Raw genomic sequence first — 18019 nt, forward strand, 5'->3', positions numbered from 1 at the left:
TTCAAAAACCAAGGCTGTATGTCTTTTTCTCAGTACTTTACTCTTGAATCTATTTGGCGTTACCAAGAAAATATTCATTCGGGTTTGGAACAACATGAGGGAGATTAAATGATGACAGAAGGTTCGTTTTGGGGTGAATTATCTTTTTAATAGGTTTTCAATAAACATGTTAATTTAAGACGCACACAAAAGCAATTCCAGAGGAAACAAGCATTTGTGTAATTGGACCTTTTGACAGATCCTGATAGTTACTCTCGCAGCGCGCGCTAACAATTCCAACAAGTCCACTTAAAAAAAAAGAAAAAAAAAAGGAAAAGGACTGATTTTGCCATCTATGTTACTTACATCGTCCCATTTCATGAACTTGTCACCCGTCTTCAGCTTCTCGGGCACTGAAACGCGTTTGAGCTGGAGCGCGTGAACTCCCGGCTGCGCTCCCGCCATCTGGCACGTCCGTGTCACCGCGCGCTGAACTTCACGCGAGCGATGCTACCGCTTCTGAACAGATCTGAGACATTCACTGCTGCGTCTCTGCAAACGACTCATTGCTCGCCACCGTGCCCCGAGCTCAGGATTGGTGCATTTGTAGATTCACTGTTACGCGCACAGAGATCAGATGCACGCTCCCGTTGTTGTTAACAGTCTGCCATGAACACTCGTCGCGCGCGCAAACCTACAGAAAGAAAACATTGAAGATGAAAGTCATGCCAAATTGTTTCCACAGACATTTCCGAAATCAAAGGGACACCAAATGCGATTTTAGCTAAAAGAAAAATGATCTCAGGAATTCCACAACAGGCATCTAAAGAAAAAAAAAAGATATAAATAAATATAAATGATTGCAATGTAAATTCTATAGTAAAGGTATTAATTATGAAAAACATTCACCAATTCGTCTTTCTGTGATTCATCTTTGGCTTCTAAAAAAAGATATGGCAAAAAACTATACAAGAAATATGGCAAAAGTCAAAATATTCGTGAAGTATTGTGGACTCAGGGTTAGGTTAGGGACAATAAAGTTTGGACACATTTACAGTGAAAGTAACGGGAGATTTTGCTGCAATAATAAGGCGCAGTATGAAAAAGGAGCTTTGCAAAGGTTGTTCTTTGAAACTGAATTAAAGTACAAAGCAAGAAATAAAACAGAAATATAACCTGGGAACTCAACATTTTTAATTGATCTTCAATTTAACTTCGGTTTATGGTTATCTGAGAGTAGGCTAAAAATCTTTAAAACATAATAAACTCAACAAATCTTAACTAAAAGTTTTTAGTTTATACGTTTCTGAACTGAGGCTGTAAGTGTAAAAACAAATATTTATTGAACAGGTTCTGATTTAAATCAGCAATACTCAATGCTCTGATGCCATCTTGTGCTTCACTTAAAAATTACAAGCCTTTATACAAATTCACATTGTGTGGAGGTCTCTTCTGCTCACTAAAGCTGCATTTGATTGATCAAAAATACTGTAAAAACATCAATACTGTGAAACAGCATTACTATTTAAAATAACTTTTTTCTATTTTAACGTATTTAGATTTTTTTTAAATGAACAAATAATTTTTTTACCATTCTGTGATGACAAATCTCCAGTCCTCAGAAATCATTCTAATATGCTGTATATACAATAAATCATTATAATGTCCATTTTTGGAGCTCAACATTTCTCAAACATTCCTTACTTGATAAAGTGTGGAAACCACAGCATTAAGAGTTGGCAAACAATTAAGGGATTCTTTGTTTTGAGTTTGAGGAACAGTCATTTTTGGGAAAAAAAAATGTAACACTATAAATCTATTCACTGTCGTTTTAGACAAACTTTAAGCATCCTTCCTATGCATTTCTACAGGTTCTGCACTGTATAAAAAATAAATAAAAATGTACTGGCAGAAAATGACCAGGACTATAGTTATATTAGGGATTATAGTTATATTATAAATTATATTTAGGGCCCAAGCACCGATGGTTTGAGGATCCTATTGGAATGACTCCAATTCTTCTTCTTCTTCTCCCAAATGAATCACTTTTTTGAGGGCCTAAACATGCTCGAAAACTCATAAAACTTTGCACACTTTTCCTAAGGCCCTTTCATCGCTGCTTGCAGCTTTAATATAAAATTATAATTTTACAGACATTTCTGTTAACCCTAAAAACACAATGCAAAGTTCAAAATTCAAAATACAGGACAAAAACACCTGTAAAAAATAAATACGGAAAATTCTGTCAAATTGATACCGTATTTTTTTAGAGAATGTAAACAGTACAGATAACTTTAGCAACATTCGAAGATGGTCTTCTGTTCTTTACTCAGATGAGCTCATTTAAAAGACATTATCCTGGACACACTTCCTTCTGATCTGTACATAAGAAACTTTGATAAGAGTTCCAGAAGGACTATTCTCATCTGGGACGCTGTTGTATTCTCCTGGAGATTATTTCTTTGGCACGGTCACATGCCTCTAAAAATAATAACCAACCCCTGAGAGCACAGTTAGATAAATCATAGGCGATATATCGGTTTTGTCAGGACTTCGCTGGAACAGAACATGAAAACTACATCCACACAGAGCAATGATACAAACTTCTACACATGATTCATATTTTAACATATAGTGACCAATGGTGCTATAAATCTAAAGAATTACATGGGGGGAACCATGCTTTTGCCATCAGAATGGTGAAGTTACAGCTTTTGCATCCGTCTGGAATCACTTCAACTTCTCTGAAGGACAACATCTGAAACTTTACTGTCTTAAAAGTGCAAAATAAAGAATTAAATATTAAAAACACATTTTAAAAAAGAGAAAGATCACTGGTGACAGTATTGAGCCTCACTGAGTCAAAGGAATAAAATATTAATATAACAACATGCAGGAAACGCACATGATACTGAGATAATGATGATAAACCTATGAAACTGCGAATAATGATGGAGAGAGGAGAGACCAGATCAAAGTGATAATCTTCATCATACAGTCGTTCAGATGATATGTGTTCATGATCCATTACGACAACAATAAGGGCGAGATTTTCGGCGTCTTGCGGTGAGTTCATCAGAGCGATGTGATTAAACACAAGATTAAACAAGATTAAACACAAGATTAAACACAAGATTAAACACAAGATTAAACACAAGATTAAACACAAGATTAAACACAAGATTAAACAAGATTAAACACAAGATTAAACACAAGATTAAACAAGATTAAACACAAGATTAAACAGATACAGCAGAACTTCAAATCAGCCGCTGTGCGCGATTATTACAGTAGTTACAGTAATATACAGAGAGAGACGCGCTGTGTGTGTGTGTGTGTGTGTGTGTAAACATCTGATATAGTCCTGCGAAGGTGAAATATGATGACGTTTTCTGCGCACGCGCATACCTGAGTTTAGTTTTTCTCGGAAGTCACAAACTCCCACAAAGCGATTGTTTCTCTCCTGCTCTCCAGGATAACTCAACCCTAACCCTTCCCTAACCCTTCCCTAACTAACCCTAACTCACGGATACATGAAGACTTCTGAAACAAAGTCTCCGGCGGAGAATGACCTAGAGGATTTTGTACCTAAAGTAAGATATAATCAAATTGTACAAACATTTGTGAAACTTTGTGCGATATTTGATGTGCTCAGTGTCCGGAGTTGATAGCCAATGAAAAAATACTATAGTAATTTATGGTAAATAGTACTATAGTGTTTTTGAACCATACTATAGTAAATTGTGGTATACTGTATATTATAGTATTTACAACACTTTGTTAATGAATGCTACAGCATACTGTGGTGTTAACTATAGTGAAGTGATTAACTGTAATAAATACTTTAGTTTTTACCACTGTAGTATAATATAGCCTATGGTTGTAGATAACTTGGGTAAAGTAAATTGTTTATATTACTATAGCTAGCTGTTATATTACCACAACTATAGAATTACCACAACAAATTCATTCAAGTACTTTACTATAGTATGGTTCAAAAACACTATAGTATTTACTATAAATTACTATAGTATTTTTTCATGTTTGAACAGAAACACGTTTAGACCAAACAAACCATTATTAAAACAGGAAGAGAAGTCAAAAACATGACGTTTATATGGCACAAAAGGAATGTTCTTCAATGTTCAAAACTTTCTAGCATGGATTATGTAAATAAGGAAGACTAATAGAAAATTCAGCATGCTTTTCTGGGAGGATGGGTTAGTGAATCAATATTGGTCAAAGTCTGCGTCATGTGTAGTTTTATATATTTGCTGATAATTAAGCAAATTATATCCTCTGATATCTATTGATATTTAAATCATTTACATTTAAGATCATCTTGATAATTAATCACTAATGAGGATGATTAATCTCTCCTACCACTCAATAGAGTCAATAGAGTCTCAATAGAGTAAATCAGCAGAGCAAATCTTGCAGTCAGATACAGACCACCACCATCATAAACATACGTGATGCATAAATCTGACATCTCGTCAACACATGTGACGTTGAACTTCATATTCTGTTCATTCATTATGGCAAATTTACTATACATGACCCTGGCCTTCATTCTCACTTGTTTTGAGATCCTAAATTTGAACATTTCAATGACACAGGCATGACAACACACTATAGTCATACTTAGAGCTGATTGTCTTGAATGGTTTCCTCTGATAATGATTGATTATATGTGCAGAAGGAGGCAAGTTTAAGTTAGCCAGAGATTTTCTTACGGTATACGCGTTCAGTGGCGCAGAGCAAACCCTCTCAACTGTTGTGTAAGGTTTCGATTTTTGAGACAGTTTTTATTTTAATTTGCTTTTATTAATTAAGAGCACACAAATACTTTATATTTAGCAGATTGAATTCCAGTCTCGACGTGACTGTGCTCATATTACATTAGTCCTCATGTGTTCATGTAGATGTCTGTGCTGGTGTCCCACTGATGACTCCGATATCCCGGAGATCCTCCTGAATCATCTGGGCTCAACTCCGGATGGCTGCCATGCGGATCCTGCTTTGGTTCAGCATCGCTTTGTTCCTGCTGGACTCTTGCATGAGCCACACTTTGTTCACGTGCGAGCCTGTGCATGTGCAGTGGTGTCATGGCATGCCGTACAACACCACATTTTTCCCCAACATGCTTGAGCACTATGACCAGGACATCGCTGCAGTAAAGATGAAGGTAAGGTTTGGTGAAGGTCATTTTAATCTGCAGCCAAGCCTGTGGATCCCTGTTTCTCTAATTCTTATATTCAGACCAACATCACAATTGGGAGTGTGTGATATTGCTTTTATACAACACTTCACAAAAAATGTTACAGCATAGTTGACCCCAAAATAAAAATTGACATAATTTAGTCATCCTTGTGTTGTTCTGAACCTGTATGATTTTGTCCCATGGAACACAAAAGAAGATATTCAAAAAATGTTTTCGTGTTTCGTGTAATGTCATACAGGTTAGGAGCGACATCCTTTGATACATTTCAGACATAATATCACCAGTTACTTTGTCTGTTTTTCTTCTGCCAATGTAAATAGATCCAAACCAAAGCACATCTCGCAGCAGAATCTTCCGCTACACATGTCCAAGCAGCAGAGGTGCGTCTGTCTTAGACAGAAAGTAGCATATCTACTGCTGTAGAAGACAACACTTCTTTTCTTTGTTTGCGGACATGACATAAACATGTGAGGATGATCATGTTTGTGATGTTGTGCAAAAGAGCCTCTGCTCAAGTGCAGGACGGAGTATTACTACATCAGTAACCGAGAGGACTATTGCCTCTGTGAACAGGCACTTCAGCGACTAACAGAGAAACACGGTTACAAACTGAACTCCCCGTGGCTTTTGACATTAATATGCTTCCATAGACTTCAGTGAGCTTATATTCACAGACTATTTATGCAATTCTTTTTCTTTTTGTCTGTGTAGCACTTCATGCCGCTGGCCAGCCTGCGCTGCTCTCCTGACGTGCATCTGTTCCTGTGCCAGGCTTTCGTTCCCGAGTGCCGGGATCACACTCGTGTGCTGCGGCCGTGCAGAGAGCTGTGTGAGCGTGTGCGGTCAGACTGCAGCGGAGACATGCTCACCTTCGGCATCAGCTGGCCGTCAGAGCTGCAGTGCGACCGGTGAGACCTTCATCAACGGCATTCAGATATGGACATGTTCCGACGGTGAATAGGGCTGCAACTACTAGTCGATCATGAAAATGGAATAACATATTTCATTATTGATTATTTGGGTCTGTGTGTTTCTGTGTCACTTTAGGCTAGTAAAAAGAAGCATAAGCTACAGTGGAAAAACTGCAAGACCCAAGTGTGGGATCATAGGAAAACTTAAGTTCTCTTAACTAATTTAACTAATTAATTAGTTACTTAATTAGTTAGCTGTAAAGCAGCTCTATAAAGGACAATAATGTCATTATTCAGCTGAAGTCAGTGTTGATTCAGTTCAGATCAATAACTTTGAAAAATTCCTCAATTATGAAATTCAATTCAGCTATAAAGCAGTAGTGTCATAATTCAGCTCAATTTAGTTCAAGTTTTGCTTACATCTGATAGTGTCAGTGCAGTTAAATCAGTAATATTACTGAATATTAAGTGTCCTCAGTTAGGATTCAGATAAAGTATGTGATTGAAATCCTGCATGCAGCATTGTTTTGAAAGAGCAGAAAATGTAAAGGTATTATAATAATAAAGCTATCAACAGATATATTGATTATTAAAGTAATTGTTATTTGCAGCCTTAATGGTGATTTTTTTTTTTTTTTTTGAAAAAACATATTTTATGTAACAAGAATCGAAAGACCCTTTGGTTTGACAGTGTCTGTGATCTGTGAATTATTTGTGTTTTTTTTATTTTTTATGTTTGTTTGTGTTTTTCAGATTGGAATCATGTCACTTTTCTCCTGACGGTTCTGCTGTTTCAGCCGTAGAAGAAGTGACCACGTCCAGAAGCTCTCTGCCGTCCGGTCGGGATCTGGGATTCTGGTGCCCCCTTCAGCTGAAGTCTCGCTCCGGCTCTTTCCTCGGGGCTCAAGACTGCGCGCCGCCCTGCGACAACATGTACCTTGAGCCACATGAAGTGCGCTTCGCTAAGACCTTCATCGGCGTGAGCTCCGTTGTGTGCTTGTGTGCAACTCTGTTCACATTTTTAACCTTCCTCATTGATGTCGAGCGATTTCGCTACCCTGAGCGGCCGATCGTCTTCTACTCTGTCTGCTACAGTTTTGTCTCTCTCGTCTATTTTGTTGGTTTTCTGTTGGATAACGCGGCCGCTTGCTCTGAGCCGAGTGTGCCGGGCCGCGTGTCGACGGTCGTGCTGGGAGGCCGGAGCCGCAGCTGCTCGCTGCTCTTCATGCTGCTCTACTTCTCCTCCACTGCGGGAATGGTGTGGTGGGTCATTCTGACCATCACCTGGTTTCTGGCTGCAGGGCCGAAGTGGAGCTGTGAAGCCATAGAGAAGAAGGCCGTGTGGTTCCACGCGGTGGCCTGGGGTCTGCCCGCGGCGCTGACCGTCGTGCTGCTGGCGCTCAATAAGGTGGAGGGAGACGGCATCAGCGGCGTGTGCTTCGTCGGCCTGTACGATCTGCCGGCGCTGCGCTGGTGCGTCGTGGCTCCGCTGGCCATCGGGGTGCTGGTCGGCCTGTCGCTGCTGCTTGCTGGCATCGTGTCTCTGAACCACGTGCGTCAGGTGATCCAGCATGACGAACGGAACCAGGAGAAGCTGAAGAAGTTCATGATCCGCATCGGCGTGTTCAGCGGCCTCTACCTGCTGCCTCTGCTGGTGCTGCTTGGCTGCTACCTGTACGAACAAGCCCAGCGCCGCACCTGGGAGAACAGCTGGATCCACGAGCACTGTCAGGAGTACAGCATCCCCTGCTCCAGCCGCGTGAGACATCAGTCCTGTGCTGTGAGATTATCAAAGTGTTTAGTCTCTGACTGACTGACTGTTCTTTGGTTTGTTGTAGAGTATTGATGTGGAGCGGCCTGAGCTCTCCCTGTTTCTCATCAAGTACCTGATGACGCTGGTTGTGGGAATACCAGCTGTGTTCTGGGTCAGCAGTAAGAAGACCTGCTCGGAGTGGGCGTCATTCTTCAAGAGAACGCGCAAAAAAGAGTGAGGCCACTTTCTCTAACCCTAACTTAACTGATTATGGCTTTATGGATTATTCTTTTTGTCATGTTTTCCACTTTAGTTTCACTCTGATCTGTTCAATGTAATATAATTTAAACAAAAAAAGGTTGATTATGATTTGACTTTTTAACTTTAGTTAGTGTGTAATGTTGTCGTTTGATCATAAACAACATCTGCAAAGTTACAACACTCAAAGTTCAATGCAAAAGCAGATATTTTCTTTTACAGAAATCGCTGTTTAAGGACTACAACAAACGGCTTGGTGACATCACTAACACTAAAATTTACATAAATGCGTAAAATAACGGCAAATCAACAACACTCTACTACAACAACTCTTCCTCTTCTCTAAAGCAGCCCAACATGGCCACGCCCCCTTTGTTGTGTGTTCTCGGGGGCGGGGCCATGTTGGGCTGCTTTAGAGAAGAGGAAGAGTTGTTGTAGTCGAGTGTTGTTGACATGCCGTCATTTTACGCCGGACTGCTTCACAAACGAGGGTCAATTCAACACAAAAGATGAAGATGACGACACATGCTAGTGGATGAGTTGAATAACTCCACAGCAACTACAGGTGCTGGTCATATAATTAGAATATCATCAAAAAGTTGATTTATTTCACTAATTCCATTCAAAAAGTGAAACTTGTATATTATATTCATTCATTACACACAGACTGATATATTTCAAATGTTTATCTCTTTTAATCTTGATGATTATAACTGACAACTAAGGAAAATCCCAAATTCACTATCTCAGAAAATTAGAATATTACTTAAGACCAAAACAAAGAAAGGATTTTTAGAAATCTTTGCTAACTGAAAAGTATGAACATGAAAAGTATGAGCATGTACAGCACTCAATACTTAGTTGGGGCTCCTTTTGCCTGAATTACTGCAGCAATGCGGCGTGGCGTGGAGTCAGTCTGTGGCACTGCTCAGGTGTTATGAGAGCCCAGGTTGCTCTGATAGTGGCCTTCAGCTCTTCTGCATTGTTGGGTCTGGCATATCGCATCTTCCTCTTCACAATACCCCATAGATTTTCTATGGGGTTAAGGTCAGGCGAGTTTGCTGGTCAATTAAGAATAGGGATACCATGATCCTTAAACCAGGTACTGGTAGCTTTTGGAAAATGAAATCTGCATCTCCATAAAGTTGGTCAGCAGCAGGAAGCATAAAGTGCTCTAAAACTTCCTGGTATACGGCTGCATTGACCTTGGACCTCAGAAAACACAGTGGACCAACACCAGCAGATGACATGGCACCCCAAACCATCACTGACTGTGGAAACTTTACACTGGACCTCAAGCAACGTGGATTGTGTGCCTCTCCTCTCTTCCTCCAGACTCTGGGACCCTGATTTCCAAAGGAAATGCAAAATTTACTTTAATCAGAGAACATAACTTTGGACCACTCAGCAGCAGTCCAGTCCTTTTGTCTTTAGCCACTTCTGACGCTGTCTGTTGTTCAAGAGTGGCTTGACACAAGGAATGCGACAGCTGAAACCCATGTCTTGCATACGTCTGTGCGTGGTGGTTCTTGAAGCACTGACTCCAGCTGCAGTCCACTCTTTGTGAATCTCTCCCACATTTTTGAATGGATTTTGTTACATAATCCTCTCCAGGGTGCGGTTATCCCTATTGCTTGTACACTTTTTTTCTACCACATCTTTTCCTTCCCTTCGCCTCTCTATTAATGTGCTTGGACACAGAGCTCTGTGAACAGCCAGCCTCTTTTGCAATGACCTTTTGTGTCTTGCCCTCCTTGTACAAGGTGTCAGTGATCATCTTTTGGACAACGGTCAAGTCAGCAGTCTTCCCCATGATTGTGTAGCCTACAGAACTAGACTGAGAGACCATTTAAAGGCCTTTGCAGGTGTTTTGAGTTAATTAGCTGATTAGAGTGTGGCACCAGGTGTCTTCAATATTGAAGCTTTTCACAATATTCTAATTTTCTGAGATACTGAATTTTGGATTTTCCTTAGTTGTCAGTTATAATCATTAAAATTAAAAGAAAAAAAAAATTGAAATATATCAGTCTGTGTGTAATGAATGAATATAATATACAAGTTTCACTTTTTGAATAGAATTAGTGAAATAAATCAACTTTTTGATGATATTCTAATTATATGACCAGCACCTGTACATAAATGTATCCACTAACCATTCAGAAACGTCCAGTTTCATTCTAAAAGTTGTAACTTCTTCCTGAGTCTCTCCATCAGTGTCGACTCCGGTTTGAACAATATAAGGCTGAACACCGTTACTGACAATCCTCATTTTGGCTGCGTGAGATTCTCCAGCTTTGTTGTTGTTGAGCTGTTAAAGCTCCGCCCTCTTCTGGAAAGCAGCAGCTCATTTGCATTTAAAGGGACACACTCAAAAACGCTTTGTTTTTGCTCACACCCAAATAGGGGCAAATTTGACAAGCTATAATAAATGATCTGTGGGGGATTTTGAGCTGAAACTTCACAGACACATTCTGGAGACACCAGAGACTTATATTACATCTTGTGAAGGAGCATTATAGGTCTCATTTAATGTTGAAGAAGCAACTGAATTCCATGTCTACCTGTATAAAAACAGAATATGTGATTTTTGTAGTGCTGTCAAAATTAACATGTTAACGGAAGCAGTTAATTTTTTCTCAGTTTAACGTGTTAAAAATATTTAATGCAATTAATGCAGCATCCCTTTTTTTACCATCATAATTTGGCCAGCGTTATATTATACTGTCCATCCAAAATTATTCAGATATTTTTTATATATTTTTACTAGTGGGTTCAGGACACTAGAATTCATTTATATGATCACCGGGGCAAAGCAAGACTTCACAACGTGCGTGTGTGCGTGTGTAATGTGGTGCAGGTGTGTGTGCAATCAGTCCCAGGAATGAGGGCCAATGGGTAATGAAGTCCGGATGGGAAACGGTCATTATTGTGATGGCTCCCTCTGGTGGTGCGAGGAAGGAGGTGCGGGAGCCTCACTTGTAATAGTAACAGTGATACTGGCCTTCATTCATAAAAAGATGCCATTACAACAAATATTCAAAATATACTGTCTTTAACATGTTTCTGCATTAATTTGGAGTGTAACTGTGACTAAAAAATATTAAAAACCCCAATGTTTTTAATCGTGATTAATTACAGATAAAGTGTGCGATTAATTAGGTAATTTTTTGATTGATTGACAGCAATTTTGTTGTTTCTGTGCTTCAGCCCCATCAGCGAGAGCAGGCGTGTTCTGCAGGAGTCCTGCGAGTTCTTCCTCAAGCACAACAGCCGCGTGCAGCACAAGTCCAAACACTACAAGTCCTCCTCACACAAGCTCAAGGTCGTGTCCAAGTCCATGGGCACCAGCACAGGCGTTCACACCCCTGTCAGCAGTAACCATGACAATACACCTGTCTCCACGGCAATCCGCAACCACTGCGTTCCCAGCCAGAGCGTCTGTGATCCGCCTCGCTCCTCGGAAGGCTTGGGCTCGACGGCTCCCGCTGAGAGACGCAGTAAAGCCGACACTTCCAGTCGGATCAGCAGCCGCGCTGAAAGCTTACACAGGTCAGTATTTTAAATTATGATGATTATTTGACAATGGTGCATGCAGTTTACATTCAGATCACATGACAGCCTTTCCACTGGGAACATCATTTCCTTTAATCTAATAACTGATCTGAAGTATTAAAAGGAAAGCAGATGCATCTATTCACTGTTTTGTATGTTACATCATCTCTATTCAAATCAAGCATTTTACTTGGGTTCAGTTGTTATAATAGTGTATTCATGGCCATTTGTCTGTTTAACTTTTGCAGTATATGCTCAAGAATACCAGAAATGACACTGTTTACATGTGGCTATCTCCTCCCACAGACTCTCCGACTCTTTTTATCCAACTTTATTTGAAATGCAAGAATGGTACGGAAATTTGTACATTGAATGTGTCTGGCTTCCTGTGTCATTCACTTCAAAACACAAAATAGGGATGTGCACATGACTTATTTTATGAACTTTAAACTAAAATTTTACTATTCTAACCATAACCCCAGAGACCGTCTGTATATTGAAATATACTCTTTAATCTATGAACAGTCAATACCGCCTAAACAGGTCAGATATATGCGATGTGCTTGCCTTGCGTTATGATCACTGTATATTAAATTTAATCAACGTTAGCCAATATAGGCATGTTTATGCAAATCAACTGAATCAATAGTGCAAGACCAATAAGTTAAAATCTAATAGCCTATTATAAACAGATTTCCTCAAATAAAATCACATAATAGTTTGACAACTATACATTATGTAAGCATATTCTCTAAGTGTCAAGTAAGTTTTTTATGTTTCTCCTTTAATCCAATATGAAATTTCATACCATATTGTCCCTCATAAACGGTAGTATAACGAGCCTATAAGCAAGCTTATTTGTTCGTTTGACATGACATAGAAGAAAACACTACTAGTTTTGTGCAGGCTTCCGAGTGGACGTTTCTCTGAACCCGCCGCGAGTGAAAACCAATGCTAAACCTTTTCCGTTCCAGATATACAATATTTAAATTAATTTTAAAATGTAACATTAACATGATGGTTATTTAAACATAGCCTTTGTAAAAATAAAAAATAAGACATTAAACGTGCAAAAAAAAAAAAAAAGTAAATGGCTAGTCGACTAGCAGCAGCAATAGTCTCGCACATCTCTTGTACAAAACAGCCTTAGTTATGCTGCTTGATGTTGCAAACTGGTATTTCTTAACATATTATTTTCATGTATTGTCATAATCATAAACACACTGGTTTAAGCTCAAATAGTTTTACCGTTTACTGCACTTTATTCTTCTGATTCATTAGCCACTGTAAGTAAATAACTAGAAGTCTCACACATACACAGGCAATATCTTAATTCCACGTTGCAGATTATGGTGGATATGGAGAAATTTTTATTAGTGCTTTAATAAAAATACAAGCTTCACATTTCAGAATTTCTTTTGTCTCCTGCAGCTTTCCAGACAGATAGATGAACTTGCTGAGCCTGCAATATTCCTTGCATTTGTCAGATCTCTACAGATGTTTAATTTTTCCTTCTGCTGTTTAACACCTACTGTAATTGCTTTTTGAAGGATGACACCCAAAGATGATGTGCTGGAGGCTGGCCAGAGCTCCGCCCACTGCACCAGCAGCCAATGAAAGCTCAGGCTGGGCTTTGCATCTGAATGGAGGTCAGAGAGAGAGACTTCTGGCTCCGCCCTTCATTCTCTGTGGTTTTTCGTTATTGATGTCTGCAGCACTGGAATCTCTGCTTGAGTTCCTGTACCTTCTTGTAAGATCTGAGGGTTTAATGGTCACGCAGCTGATGCTCACTGACAGGATCCATTTTGACTGACAGTCTTATAAGTCCGTTGTGATTTTTGCAGCTGCGGGAACAGGATTGCACATTTGTAACACTTCTCTAAGCGATTCATCACTGGAATGGTCTTAACACTGGAATCTATGAACAAAAGCAACAGATTTCACTCAAGAATCACTCTTAAATTAAATGTTCTAAAGATTTCTACAGAATTTGCACAAGTGCTCTAGCTCTTCACCAAAAAATATCCCAAACTGGAAATACAGCAGTAATGTTTAGTAATATTAACTTTCTCTGCCTTCAAGTAAAACTTAATCTTCAAATTAAAATGATAAAGATTAACGTATTTAACATTTCAGTTGAATCTCAGCTTTTCTATCAAATAATCTTTTTACTTAGCTTTGCTAAATGTATTTTTAATATGTATGATATATAGACCTTAGTGCCTTCTTAAATAGTAGTACAGTGTGTTAAACAGTTCGTCCTGCTGTTTAACAACATGCCAGATGCTCATCTGACAAAACATACCCCCCCCCCCAAAAAAAAATTAGTAGACCAAAACTCCATAAAAGTTTTGAAAGTTTTTAAATTTATCTAGTACCTTTACCTATACAGCATGCACCATTGTAAAGAGTCTATCTCTCACAGACTCGTTTTCATCTGTTAAATTCAATATGGCATCTGCCCTGACTAAGGATTATTGATGTTCATTATTATGCCAGTTATTAAGGGTTTTTTGCACCTTCTATAGTTACAAAAATACTTTAAACGTTCTTTATATACAGTAAATAAATGGTGCATAACGACATTGGGTGGAGGATAGAATAGGTCACTTGATATATTTTGATTATCATTGTATTAAAAATCAATTGCAATTGTGTGATGAAGTACTGCTGTATCTGTCTGGCATATGTTTTTACTATAATATGGTTGTAATGCAAAGTTTATCTTAACAAAATAAAGCCCATAGAAAACCATCAATGCAATGATTTTTAGCCTGTGGTCTTTATTGCTCACATCCTGATGTGTAATTCTGCACTGTTTGTTTACCGGAAAGTAAAGAGTCACGGCCATAATGTTGACGTTATCTAAACTAGATTGTTTTAAGCACTCATTATACAGCCATAAAATTTACTTAAAATATTTGCATAAAATATTTTGGCAGAAAATACAACTACTTTACTTATACAATATAGATTTACAGGGATAAACAGGAAAATAATTATCTATGATGTAAATGGCTATAAAAATACACTGGTGTCATTGTTCTGCTGAAGTCAGTTCAGTTTTGATTCAGTTTTGTTCAAGAAATATTTCATCAATTATGAAACAAGCTTAAAATATTTGCGAGATAATTTTATCGTAGAGAACACTGGTGGCCATGGTTCTATAATCAACTTTGGCTCACGATGCTTTTGGTAAACGCAGCCTAGCTCAGATCAGTTCTCATCCAATGGTGTCACTGCAGTCAGATCACTAATGTTGAATATTAAGTGTTCTCAAATAAGCAAGGCAGAGGCGACAGCGACAAGAACCCAAACTCCATCAGGTGACAGAATGGAGAATAAAACCCTGGGAGAAACCAGCTTAGTAGTTCAGTTCTCTGGCCAACAACAAACAGTGCATGATTATGATTCAGGCAGAAATTAGACTGGGATCAGAACAGTCAAAATATTTAATCCAGTTCCATCTGGTTGAAGATCGGATTCATCATGCTGATATGGAGACAGGTTAGTTGAGGATCTGTGTCGATGAGGCCTTCACAGCGGATGGTCCAGTTGATAATCTCAGGGATGAGTTGTGGTCGTGTCTATCTGCGGGTTCTCCATCTGATCTGGATATGGCCCTGTTCCGGCTGACTTTGGTACACCTCGGGATAAGCAGAGAGACTAATATTAGCATAGATGCCATTCTTTTTATTATGTAACTATTACATTGGGTGTTATGGGTAGGGTTTCCACCTTCAGTGTGGCAAAATAAGGGACCCCCATTCATGACCCTAAGGAAGATATTTTGAAGAAAGTTTGTAACCAGGCTGCTCTGGAGCACCATTGACTTCCATAGTAGGTAAAAAAAAAAAAACTAAGTCATTTTTTTTGAAAATGTCTTTTAATTTATGAAAAGAATGTCTGTTAGAGCAATCTTAATTTTCAAGATTTTCGATTGTTTGAGTTGACTATTAGAATTGACTAGAATATTTGTCTGTTTATTGAGAGGGTGTAATTTCTATCTACATTTCTGAATGACTTCTCTCTGTGGGTCCACGGAGCACTTGCACTTAAACACGCCAGCTTACCTTATTCCTCCTCTGCTGTTCCCTCTGGCGATGTGGGTGTACACGCACGATGTCAAGACGATGGTTTCCATACACACAAACAGATCCATGGCATTTCCATCCATTTGATCCAAGCCATAAATGAGGAAGAGGAGATTCTTTGACAGTTAATTGGAAGTTTCTGAAGTTTCTGTTTAGTGAGAGTAGTGACATGGATGTGAGTGTTTGCATCAAGAAAAACTGTTTTGGCATATAATAATATGTATGTATATGGGTTTTTTTTTTCATTCTTATATTTCTGTAGTCTTCATTGCTGTTATTGTAACATTCTGAATTTCTGAGTGAACCCGATACTTGTTTTATCCATAATTATGCTTTTTCAAATGTTTTATTGTCATAGGGAATTGGTGGGTAACACTTCACTGGGTGCACGACACTTTAGTTCATTTATGTAAGTGAGGATAATCAGAAAATGTTGCCTTCCTTCAATGCATCCTCTGACCAACCAATTTTTAATGCAGGTGCATTTCCAAAACCATACGCTCAGATATCAGACGGGGGCTCCTAAACTTGGTTATAAAAATTGGTGATAAGAGAAGTTGTTTTAGATGTGTATTCAACAGTGCACACTAAAAAGCAAAACGTGTGGTTGATATTGGTGTTTTATTTAATTAATGTTGTGTAATGCCACACCAGCAGAGGGAGCCATCTCCTGAATCCTGACTGAGATCTGCTCCCTCTGCCGCTTCTACATTGACTTCCTGTTTGGTGACTATTTAGCCAGAGAAGCTGTATCCATGCTTTGTGAAGTTTTGTCAGCTGTACTGTCTTACTGAGCAGTTTCCTTGTTTTCTTGATTGCCAACCACGTGTATGATTCTGCTTGTTCATCAATGATTGCCTTTCTGATTTCTGTGTTTGGATCTATTGCCTGCCACTCTGCCCTTGGATTATCCCTTGTGTATGTTCACGGATTGGACTGATATTCTGGTATTGACCTATTGCCTGTCTAATGGTATTTGTTTCTGCTCCTGCTCCGTAAACCCTCTGTGAATGGATTGTACTGTAGACTCTGCGTCCTCTTTACACATTGAAGCTGTTATATTGTTTGAGACTGGTTTTTACAAAGAGTCTCCACATTTCTGCAGTGTTTGTTTCTGTCTGAATAATTTGCTGTTAAATTTAGTTTGTCAGCATTAGTGCCCATTTACTGCCAAGGGATACCAGACTCCGAAGGCAGATGTTCGTGAATCACAGCAGATTTGACCGGTTTGTTAATGCAGACTATTTAGAGTTTGCAGGAGATGGATATTTGAACAACTGAGTCTCTTGTTCTTCATCAGGTTAGAGATGGTGTTGGAGCATACACCTCGTTGTCCTTTGCATGTGAGTATTCCAGGTTGGTAGACTGACAATGGAGGGGACACAAGAAATTTCCAAGGGAGTCTTAAATGGGGATTGTCTGAAAGGATTCATGAAGATCTTTGAAGCACACAGGGAGAATCACGGAGTATCAAGGAGCTTGACAAGGTGAGTAGAACAGTGTAGTCTATAAACATGACATGATTTTTTTAATAAATTGTATACACTGAGCTGATTGCAGGGACAGATTGGAAACCGGTGCAGATGATTAGAATTCAGGTGAGAGAGATCGCTGTGTGGGCTTAACGGGGAGCCTGGTGACTTTACATTAGTTGTATTCCCTTTTGCATTTATTCATTTTAATACACATGCCTCTTTATTTTGCTGTATATCACTTATTCATGCCTTTTACCCCATTTGTATTTGTCAGTCAAATTTATTGGAGCAGCACTTTTCACGATCATTTCAAAGCAGCTTAGTCCATTGTATAGGAGTGCTTTTTCTCTTGTACCACTTTGTGCTTTAGAATTTGCCCCTTCCCATTTAAGCCTTTTGTGCTTTTTATGTGCCACTTTTTTTTTTTTTTCTAATGCCCCTTATTTCAACTTTTTTTTTTTATTTCCTTTTTTAAGCTTTCCTTTTTTGTATAATTTAGTATTCATTCCTTTGCATTATGACTTATGATCCTTTTGAATATAAGTCTTTGTGCCTCAATGAATTTAAATAAAAGCATAATGACTTTTGCTTCTATGCCTTTCTTTTTTGTTCCTTTCTATGTCTTTGCCACTTCTATTTGATTCTTAAAAGGAAGCTTTTGTGCTTGTCTCTATTTTAGACTGATGCAAGATGGTTTCCTTGTTTTATTACCTGGTTGTAGTGTTGCCTTTTTATATTAACCGCATTTATACTGCAAAACAGTTGGAATTTTA

General features: G+C 38.7%; 2 protein-coding genes across 4 annotated transcripts in view; one reads left to right on the top strand and one right to left on the bottom strand.

Annotated features, from left to right (window-relative positions):
- Nucleotides 1–521, bottom strand: part of plcb1l (phospholipase C beta 1-like) — a 73718-nt gene extending 73197 nt beyond the window's left edge. For both annotated transcript variants that reach the window (XR_010894986.1, XM_067384602.1), the window contains exon 1: nt 346–521. Coding sequence is in view for 1 of the 2 variants with exons in the window: in XM_067384602.1 (XP_067240703.1) it covers nt 346–444 (99 nt within the window). In the remaining variant the exon portion in view is untranslated. The remainder of the gene's footprint in view (nt 1–345) is intronic.
- Nucleotides 522–3393: 2872 nt separating this feature from the next.
- On the top strand, nt 3394–14431 carry LOC137018669 (frizzled-6-like). 2 transcript variants are annotated; one of them, XM_067383373.1, is made up of 7 exons: nt 3394–3572; nt 4905–5167; nt 5915–6111; nt 6868–7873; nt 7953–8101; nt 11333–11674; nt 13228–14431. In XM_067383373.1, the coding sequence occupies exons 2-7, from the start codon at nt 4979–4981 to the stop codon at nt 13292–13294; spliced, it is 1950 nt and encodes a 649-aa protein (XP_067239474.1). In that variant the 5' UTR covers nt 3394–3572; nt 4905–4978; the 3' UTR covers nt 13295–14431. The 2 variants fall into 2 exon arrangements, with proteins under 2 accessions (XP_067239474.1, XP_067239475.1); XM_067383374.1 differs by lacking the exons at nt 3394–3572; nt 4905–5167 and having other exon boundaries at nt 6029–6156.
- Nucleotides 14432–18019: the final 3588 nt, after the last annotated feature.

This window comes from Chanodichthys erythropterus, chromosome 4 (genome assembly GCF_024489055.1).
Source record: "Chanodichthys erythropterus isolate Z2021 chromosome 4, ASM2448905v1, whole genome shotgun sequence".
In the NCBI taxonomy this organism is placed as follows: Eukaryota; Metazoa; Chordata; class Actinopteri; order Cypriniformes; family Xenocyprididae; genus Chanodichthys; species Chanodichthys erythropterus.

Coding starts and splice junctions, on each gene's coding strand:
- LOC137018669 (XM_067383373.1), top strand. CDS start 4,979: ATGGCTGCCATGCGGATCCTGCTTTGGTTCAGCATCGCTTTGTTCCTG. Junction 5,168..5,914: donor TCGCTGCAGTAAAGATGAAG/GTAAGGTTTGGT, acceptor TTGTCTGTGTAG/CACTTCATGCCGCTGGCCAG. Junction 8,102..11,332: donor AAGAGAACGCGCAAAAAAGA/GTGAGGCCACTT, acceptor TCTGTGCTTCAG/CCCCATCAGCGAGAGCAGGC.